The 10,217-nt window shown below is 38.7% G+C and overlaps 1 protein-coding gene across 2 annotated transcripts; it reads right to left on the bottom strand.

The window, feature by feature from the left end:
- Positions 1-3,539: 3,539 nt before the first annotated feature.
- On the bottom strand, positions 3,540-9,760 carry LOC146701008 (gap junction Cx32.2 protein-like). 2 transcript variants are annotated; one of them, XM_085471293.1, is made up of 2 exons: positions 9,688-9,760; positions 3,540-4,955 (listed from the first exon to the last, which is right to left on the bottom strand). In XM_085471293.1, exon 2 carries the CDS (start codon positions 4,944-4,946, stop codon positions 4,077-4,079), a length of 870 nt encoding a protein of 289 aa, XP_085327419.1. In that variant the 5' UTR covers positions 4,947-4,955; positions 9,688-9,760; the 3' UTR covers positions 3,540-4,076. The 2 variants fall into 2 exon arrangements, with proteins under 2 accessions (XP_085327419.1, XP_085327420.1); XM_085471294.1 differs by lacking the exon at positions 9,688-9,760 and adding an exon at positions 5,526-6,143.
- Between the last annotated feature and the right edge of the window lie 457 nt (positions 9,761-10,217).

Genomic DNA, 10,217 nt, shown 5'->3' with positions numbered 1-10,217 from the left:
CGTCGCGAAGGCCCACCACAGTGCACTACACCCGCTTAGGGTAATTTTTTGATCAGGGGGCACCAATACCAGTCCCATGGATGGACCGTGCACCTAGGTTCCGGCATAGCCGGGCCTATTCTTTCCCCACACCCTAACCCCTAACCCTTGTGGGGAGCCCCCCACCCACTACCTTATCCTTACCCTAACCCCTTTGCCCCCCTCCCCCCTCCCCCTCTAGCCCTAACTCTAAGGGAACTTTAAAAGCCTAACTAAAAGGAGAAAAAGACAAGAAAGTTCAGAAAGAAAGAACAGAATACATAAGGAAAGGATTTACAGGAAGGGGGTGCCATAAAAGAAAAATATAGACCACGGACGGGATGTCTAAAGAGAAGGGGGTGCCATTTAAAGAAATATGAGAAAGAATAAAGAAAAGAACACAAGAGAAATAAGGAGAAATAATAAAGAAAAACAGAAAGAATAAAGAACAAGAATAAAGAATAACAGAAATACAAAGGGAAGGATAAAGAAAAACAGAAAGATAAAGAACAACAGAAAAAGATAGAAAAAGGGAGAGCTAAAGCAGCCAAAGCTGAGAACAAGAAAAAACTAAGAAACAGAAAAAGTTAAGAAAAACAGAAAGGAAAAAGAAAAGTATAAAAGGCCCAGAGTGGCGAAACAGAACACAAAAGCGGGTGGGCCAGCCTGAAGAAGGCTCAGAGAAGCCGAAACGTCACGAATGGCCCACCACAGTGCACTACACCCGCTTAGGGTAATTTTTTGATCAAGGGGCACCAATACCAGTCCCAGTGATGGACCGTGCACTTAGGTTCCGGCATAGCCGGGCCTAGTCTTCCCCACACCCTAACCAGCCTGTGCCTCCTGGGATTGGTGGTGCCCCTGCCCATTTCCTCTCTCCCTCATTGTGGGGAGCCCCCCACCCACTACCTTATCCTTACCCTAACCCCTTTGCCCCCCTCCCCCCTCCCCCTCTAGCCCTAACTCTAAGGGAACTTTAAAAGCCTAACTAAAAGGAGAAAAAGACAAGAAAGTTCAGAAAGAAAGAACAGAATACATAAGGAAAGGATTTACAGGAAGGGGGTGCCATAAAAGAAAAATATAGACCACGGACGGGATGTCTAAAGAGAAGGGGGTGCCATTTAAAGAAATATGAGAAAGAATAAAGAAAAGAACACAAGAGAAATAAGGAGAAATAATAAAGAAAAACAGAAAGAGTAAAGAACAACAGAATACAAAGAGAAAGATAAAGAAAAACAGAAAGAATAAAGAACAAGAATAAAGAATAACAGAAATACAAAGGGAAGGATAAAGAAAAACAGAAAGATAAAGAACAACAGAAAAAGATAGAAAAAGGGAGAGCTAAAGCAGCCAAAGCTGAGAACAAGAAAAAACTAAGAAACAGAAAAAGTTAAGAAAAACAGAAAGGAAAAAGAAAAGTATAAAAGGCCCAGAGTGGCGAAACAGAACACAAAAGCGGGTGGGCCAGCCTGAAGAAGGCTCAGAGAAGCCGAAACGTCGCGAATGGCCCACCACAGTGCACTACACCCGCTTAGGGTAATTTTTTGATCAAGGGGCACCAATACCAGTCCCAGTGATGGACCGTGCACTTAGGTTCCGGCATAGCCGGGCCTAGTCTTCCCCACACCCCACCCACTACCCTGTCCTTACCCTAACCCCATTGCCCCCCTCCCCCCTCCCCTTCTAGCCCTAACCCTAAGGGAGCCCTAAAAGCCTAAATAAAGAGAACAAAAGACAAGAAAGTCAGAAAAAACAGAGTACACATGGAAAGGATTTACAGGAAGGGGGTGCCATAACAGAAAAATACAGAACATAGGACGGGATGTCTAAAAGAGAAGGGGGTGCCATTTAAAGAAGTAAGAATAAAGAAAAGAACACCAGGAAAATAAAGAGAAAGAATACAGAGCAAGAAAGAGAATAAAGAACAAGAGAAAAACTAAAGAACAACAGAAATACAAAGAGAAAGATAAAGAAAAACAGAAAGAATAAAGAACAAAAAGAATAAAGAACAAACAGAAATACAAAGAGAAAGATAAGGAAAAACAGAAAGAACAAAGAACAGAAAAAGTTTGAAAAAGGGGAGAGCTAAAGCAGAAAAAACTGAGAATAAAGAAAAAACTAAGAAACAGAAAAAGTTAAGAAAAACAAAAAGGAAAAAGAAAAGTATAAAAGGCCCAGAGTGGCGAAACAGAACACAAAAGCGGGTGGGCCAGCCTGAAGAAGGCTCAGAGAAGCCGAAACGTCGCGAAGGCCCACCACAGTGCACTACACCCGCTTAGGGTAATTTTTTGATCAGGGGGCACCAATACCAGTCCCAGTGATGGACCGTGCACTTAGGTTCCGGCATAGCCGGGCCTAGTCTTTCCCCACACCCTAACTGTTACCCCGACTCCTGAAATCCTATCCTTATGCTTCAGTGCTACCTTAGTAAACTTCACCCTAATTATTGTGAACATTTTAAATTATTAATACCATACTTGGCGCGTGTAAAACTAAATCAATAAATAGATCCTGGGCACATACTTCAGTGTCACAAAAAATGAATTTAATCCCAGTTATTATGAACATTTTAACTCATTAATGCCATATTTGGCTAGGGTACAACTAAAGCTACTGGTTTCCCAGACGCTAATGAATATAAACAAAGAAACAAAAAAAGAAAAATACAAAATGTAACAGAGCCAGGAGGCTATTTCTGAGGAACGTGGGATTTTACTTATATATATGACTATATTTATACATAGCAGGCCATTGAAACTAAATACTTTAATATGGCATTGATTTTTGACATCTTATGCTGGGTACAGTTAATATTATACTACACCAAGGGACGGATAGCAACTGTCCTCAAAGGATATAGGGATAAATTGACCTAATTTGGCTGGAAAGGAAGGAAAAAAGCAGGGAGCTGACATCTAGCTAATGCTATGCTAATCGTTTTTAGCTAGGATCTTATGCTGGGTACAGTTAATATTATACTACACCAGGGGGCGGATAGCAACTGTCCTCAAAGGATATAGGGATAAATTGACCTAATTTGGCAACAGTATAAAACACAACACAAAAGGACAAGCACACACACTGACTTAAAACTGAGGACCGGATGGCCTCAGGTGATTGGACCGTTGTCCGATATGGGAAAAGGCGGAGGCTTTCCCGTAATCGGGACATCCAGCAGGGTGGGTTTCCTTCGGGAGGGATGGCCCGTGCGTTTCCTGCCTCACAGAGGTGGCAGGCTCAGTCCCCCTCCCCCTAACCCATCTTACCTTCTCCTAACCCTTTGCTGGGATGACCCTAGACCCCAAACTCAACCCTCTCTCTCTCTCTTTCCCTCTCTCCCTGTACTTCAGACTCAGGATGTGAAAGAAACCCGTTTTCCAGGGCAGCAAGTATGGGACATGGGTCCTTGAGTCAGGAGCAAGGATGGCCCGTGCATTGGTGCCCAGTTTCCTTCAGCAACAGAGCCCCCATTTTCTTTCTTCCTAACCCATCAACATCACTCTATTCAAAAAGGCTTATAATATGGTACAATATTAAAAACATTTTATTTACACCAAAAAATATTTTACACAAAACAAATACAGTTAAAAGTGTTACATATTAAAAACAATAGATTTTACGACGTTTAAATTGAAATATGCAGGGAATCTTAAAAAGAGTTTACACAGATAGGGTTAATACAAGTTTGAAAAGAGGGAAGGGTATAAAGGGATGTAGAGTCAGCCGGGAACTTATTTCGAGTTGGAACTCTGAGGAGTGAACATCAGCAGCCTTGTGCAATTAAGCCACATTCTTTTTCCTTCTTTCAAGAATATAGGCTATCCTGCCCAGTGTCAATGTACAAAGAAGAGTGTGGAATGATAATCAGTTTTTTATTAATGATTGTTAAATATTTTTAAAGTGGATTAAAAAAAGAGATTTCTGAACAATGCATAACAGAAATAATTCATATTGCTAATCATCATACAAGGCTCTTATGTTTAAAGTTAGTTACAAAAAGTTCAATAAGAGCAGATTCTGTCAAATGATTATGTATAATTACTCAGAGATCCTTTCTGTCAGGTATCCTTCTCTTTAACGATGGAATCACTGTGGTTCTCATTAGCGCTGAGTCCCGTCTTAGCACGAGCTGGCGGAGTGAACAATGGAACTCCTCCATGAGGGCGATTTGTGTTTTGGCCAGCTCCACTGAATGGCTGGTACTGTGAACTGAGTTCATGCTGTTCACATAAAAACTGTTTCCTGTTATCTCTTCTCCTTGTACAGCACAAGTAAATGATCTCCATTATATTCAGGAGTACTGAAATGCCTGAAACTGCAAGCATAAAAAAGATAAAGATCGTTTTCTCTGTGGGACGGGAGACCATACACTGGGCACCAGCCATTTCGGCGCAAGGAGACATTTTACAGTGGAACTTTAAGTGAATGAATGGAGAACCAAAGATAAAAAACTGGCTCACACTAAATCCAACTTCCAGGAAGATCTTTAAAAAGAGCTGTGTCACATACGTGCAAAAGAGTGTCCCTTTTAACTTCACCTTTCCACGATCATCCGTATATTTACGTTTCTTTAATTTAATTCCATCAACACCATCCTGCAGCTGTTCCATCATTTTTTTCTCTTTATGAATTATGTGTACAGCATATCCCAGAAAGACAAGGGTAGGAGTTGACACAAAGGTAATCTGCAGGACCCAGTAATGTACAAAGGATATTGGAAACTTCCAGTTGTAGCAAGCATGTTCACATCCTGGTTCCTGAGTGTCACAGTAGAACTCTGACACTTCATCTGCCCAAACATTGTCTGCAGCAGCACCTAGGACAAAGATCCGGAACAGGAAGAGGACGCTCATCCAGATCTTGCCCACTATAGTTGAATGAGATTGGACCTTGTGTAGCAGTGTCAGCAGGTAAGACCAGTCTCCCATGGCTGAAAACTAATTTGATATATGGAGGAAAAACACAGTTAGTACACTTAAATCACTATCCCACCCACCAGTCTGAGCCATGGTCTGACTATCCCTCATCACACTCACTCTACTCAGACCAAACAATTTGCAATATGTTCTTCTACTTTGTTTCTCTTTTTCTGTGTGTGTGTGTGTGTGTGTGTGTGTGTGTGTGTGTGTGTATGTATATATATATATATATATATATATATATATATATATATATATATATGTGTGTGTGTGTGTGTGTGTGTGTGTGTATAGTGAGATGGAAATTTAAATGACTCAATAATAATAATGGTGTGCTGTGGTCATTTTAAGCAAATGTTTCTTTTTTAGACAAACAATACCTAATAAAGTTTCATTCAAAAAGAATCTGAATCAACTTACAAAGGCTTACACAATGTCTAACTCAGCATGCTCAGCATGCACCTGACTCTGAGAATCAGGTGCATCTTCACACAGCAGCCACTCTGGGTCTAAATGACAACACCTTAGACTTCAAAACCATGAGCTATGACTATAAACTATGACTCACAAAACTGAACAAAAACTTACAAACAGTGGTGCTGGAGAACCGGAACATGACAAACACACAGCATGGAGGAGGTAAGAGGATGAAAAGACGTTAACGACGCGACACCGAGTAGGGGAAGACACAGACACTAAATACAAGAGGTGAACGGAGCGAAGAGGAAACAGCTGGGAGACACGGCTGACGCTGATTACACTGATGATACAGGGAGAGCACAAAGCTGAACGCACTGACATGGGACACAGACCTACAAAATAAAACAGGAAGCACACAACAGACAGAGACACAGACGTAGACTCATAAGCAGGCATACCGAATATAACACATAGAACTCAAACAATAATAATCATCATCATCAACAAAACACCAGAGAAACAAAACGTTCATTCAGAAATAGACCAGAACTCAGAATGCTGGGTCAATACTGACCCAGAACCGTGACAACAGATTTTCTTACAAACACACAACCACACAAAAACAGCTGTTTAAAAAGACATTTTGGTCTAAAAAAATTTTTTTTTCCTTAAAATGGCAACAGCACAGCATTATGAATTATTGTTCCATCGTTTTAATTTCCGTCTTAACACCTATAGTCATCACCCGATGCTATTGGCATATTATTAGTGATCATATTTTGTGGTCATATGATAATTGATTATTAACAAGTTATGAAATATATTTTTGTGATGTTCAGAAAAATTATGATCATCATAAACTTTTATTAGAGTGATCCCTCATTTTTATCGCGGGACTTATGTTCCAAAAATGACCCGCAATGAAATCCACAAAGTAGCCAGCTTTTGTTTTTACAATTATTATATATGTTTTAAGGCTGCAAAACCCCTCACTACACACTTTATACACTTTTTTCAAACACGCATGAACATTTTAACACTTTTCTCTTTTATTTTATACACTGTCAAAGTTCAAACCTTCATACAACAATATGTCTAGTATTATAGAATGAAATCAAATATCAAACCCTGTTTTCAGGATCTGAACATGGGAGTAGAGTTTCATCGACATTGATGTGTTTCTTGGAGAGAAAACCTACAAACATACAGTACAGAACTTCAGAGTCACACTGCTAGCGATCGAAGATTTATGTAACTTTGACAAGCTTAGTGCTTAGCTTGGTGTACAGCCGATCAGGACGCAGCACACAATGTGCTGTACAAAAAAAAAGCATGCAAAATTGCACACAAAAAGAATCCACGAAACAGCTAGGCGGGCGAACCGCGATATAGCGAGAGACCACTGTATTTCCTTTGTGATTTCCTTGTCATAAGTCACTTGTTTTAACATAAAGTTTTTGACATTATAAAGTGTTGACGTTATTCCTGCTGTCTTACTATATTTTTACTAAATTTTACTTTACTTTGTTTACTATGTCTCCTTAGTTATTAGACTTTTCTTCTCCTCTGTGTAATTTGTCTTTTCAGACTTGAGACATAATCACAGGGGTGAAGACACGAGGGGAATCTCAGAAAAAACTAACTAGAACGGCAACCCAAGCATAATAGAAATGAACTTAGATAACCTGAAGAACTTAAAAATAAACCATAAACGTCAAAATACATTAAAATTCAAAACGGTGGATCAAATGACCCAGGATCATGACATCATGGTCATGCTCTTGTTTGCTTACCTCATGTCATAGTTTTGCATGATCCTGTTCAGGCCATGTTCATGTTCATGTCATAGTTTACATGTTTAGCTTTAGTTGATCCCAGTTTAGGTTTCAGTTCAGTCTTTTGCCTCAGTTTGCCTTGCCTTGTTTTTCTGCTTGGATATCAGCCTTAAATAAAGAGCTCGCCTTTTGTTATACTTCGTTTTCTCTCCCAAGTCTGCTTTTGGGGCTGCTCCTCATGAACCCCCCATCCCACCCATAACAAGTACTATATATCTGAATTTCCCAGAGGAACCCACCCGAGGGATTAATAAAGTTTTATCTTATCTTATATCCTCCTGTTAGACTGTGATATGGCTGTTTGAAAGAAAATAGTGAACCTTTTTCAAATTGCACATTACTTGTCCTGTTATTATGTGATTAAATGATGGACAACTTTCATGCAATTTATCAAACTATTGACCACATCACTCCTGTAAAAATCTATTAATGTATGCAATCCACAATTTACAAACCAATTTTATAGTCTATAAAAAAATCTACTGCTGTAACACTGAAAAACAAATCAGCCAGACAATCCTACATCTCCCAACTGGTAAACAATAACCAGTCTAATTCTGCTTTTATTTTATTCACTGATAATCGATTAATCCCTGATAAACTATTAATACTACTACTGCTTTTAATACTACTGATAATAATCTGAAGATCTAAAAGAAGTTTAACATCTTCCTAAAGTCAGACATTTTCCCTGCCTCCTTTATATGTGAGGTAACCACACCACTTCAAGAAAAACCACATAGAATCACTAGTGAGCAAAGATTGATCACTAGTGATTCTACGTGGTTTCTAGTGGTTCTATGTGGTGATTGGCTCACATCGTATCCAAAGGGTGGAAGTGTTTATTTTTCAGTCATCAGTTTTAGATTTGAAAAAATAAAACTTTATTCAGGGGTTCCTCAAGGGTCTGTCCTTGGTCCATTACTGTTTAACATGTACATGCTCCGACTTGGTGCTGTCATAAAGAATAACTCTATATTCCACCATTCTTATGAATATGACAGATAGTTGTTTGTCCTCACTTTTCTCTGATGATCTAAAATCTCTTCACAAACTAATACGCTTGAGATCTTTGAACTGCTACCAGAATCAGAAAAAAGTATGCTTCCAAGTTGTTTTCGGGCGATCGTGGCTCAAGAGTTGGCAGTTCGTCTTGTAATTGGAAAGTTGCCGGTTCGAGCCCCGGCTCCAACAGTCTCGGTTGTTGTGTCCTTGGGCAAGACACTTCACCCGTTGCCTACTGGTGGTGGTCAAGAGGGCCCGGTGGTGCCAGTGTCCGGCAGCTTCGCCTCTGTCAGTGCGCCCCAGGGTGTCTGTGGCTACAGTGTAGCTGACATCACCAGTGTGTGAATGTGTGTGTGAATGGGTGGATGACTGAATGTAGTGTAAAACGCTTTGGGGTCCTTAGGGACTAAGTGAAGTGCTATACAAATACAGGCCATTTACCATTCAGGGATTGTGGACATTTAAAAACCTTTTTATTTACGTTTTTTTGTTCTGTTCTGTTTTTGTTTCATTCTGATGTTTTTCACTGCCTTACGGGATTGTAAACTTACTTTTTGTGTTTCTTTATTTTCTGTGCTAACGACATACAGTTTTGATGTAATATAGTACTATATAAATATAATTGTCATTAAAAAAAATCTAATCAAAACATAAAGTCTGCTACTGTTGAATGGGGAAAATAAGTTGCACATATAATCTGGTAAACACAGACACGAGAAATGTAATGGAACAAAATTGGGAGCAAGTGCAGTGTACTGTGTCAGTAATTATACTGTATTTTTTGCTGTATTGTAAATATAAAGAAAAAAACATTGAAATTAATGAATTCTTTATCTAATATTTTATTAATATCTGTTACTATCTAATGTGACTTGTTAATTTTATGTTTAAAAAAAAGAGAAAAGAAATATATGAATATAATGCAAGCACTAGTCCAAACAAACGTTTTGGTTACCGCTTCTCATCCAAGCATTAAAGGCTACTGTAGAGACCCTGTACTTTTTCAATTGAAATTATATAAGAAATGAATGTATTTCTTTAAATTACTCACGCTATTTCAATAAACTTTACTTCATAAGAAGAGACTTTAAATTATTGTAGAAAGAAACCCAAGAAGTGGTGCATTAGAAAACATTTGGTTACAGTTAGAAAAAGAAAACTCAGAATAAGACTCAGAGTGGGTCCGGTAGGTATTATGACTTGTTTGGATGATACAGAATTGAGACAGAAAAGAATCTTTTACTTTAATTTTTGATTAAGTTTAAAGTTTAACAGGTCCATTACCCAAAACTACAGCTTTGAAAACAGTGCATTAAATAGGGATGTAGCAAGTCTCTGAATAGATCTGCGTCATCAAAAATGTGCAAAGATGTTAAACAGGAACTGAGACCTATTTGTCTTAAAGAAACTGAAAAGTTTAATTCAACATTATTTTACAGTAATGAACAGGTGTTTTAAGTCAAGGATGTGGGAACAAAAAATGTACTCACCTATAATTCAGATATTAAGAGATCTCTGCCATGAGCTCATCCAAGAACCAGAGTGGAGGCAGATGAAAATCAAACTTAACTGACCAGGAAGACACTACTTCCTGTCTGAGGCCTGTGGGTTTGGTCTGACTTAAGCAGACATGTACAAACTGCTGATCACAGCATCATGAATCTCATGACAAATTTCATCACCTCCCATTCAATCAGTTTCTATAAAGGAAGCGCTGATAATTATAAAACAACACCATTTTTCTATCAACTCACACTCTAAATCATAATTTCCCAATGTCCACATTGTAGATTTGGGGTATAGTTGGGTACTTGAAAAAGAAACATGCTGAGATATTTGTTGGCACAAAAGAGACTTCGAATCATGTGTCCCAAGTGAGATGTAATTGGGATGTCTCTCGGTTTGCATTAAATTATAAATTTTAAATCAGGTGCCCCACTAAAAACTTTCAAAGTCACTTACACTGTGAGTGTTAATATGTTTATGGTGTAGTAAAGTACAGTATGTCCCTATTAAATTA

Source organism: Copadichromis virginalis, linkage group LG10, assembly GCF_057382275.1.
Source record: "Copadichromis virginalis isolate Kocher_CV1m ecotype Utaka linkage group LG10, C_Virginalis_male_GT1.1, whole genome shotgun sequence".
Classification (NCBI taxonomy): Eukaryota; Metazoa; Chordata; class Actinopteri; order Cichliformes; family Cichlidae; genus Copadichromis; species Copadichromis virginalis.
This window is presented reverse-complemented; position numbering and strand designations above follow the sequence as displayed.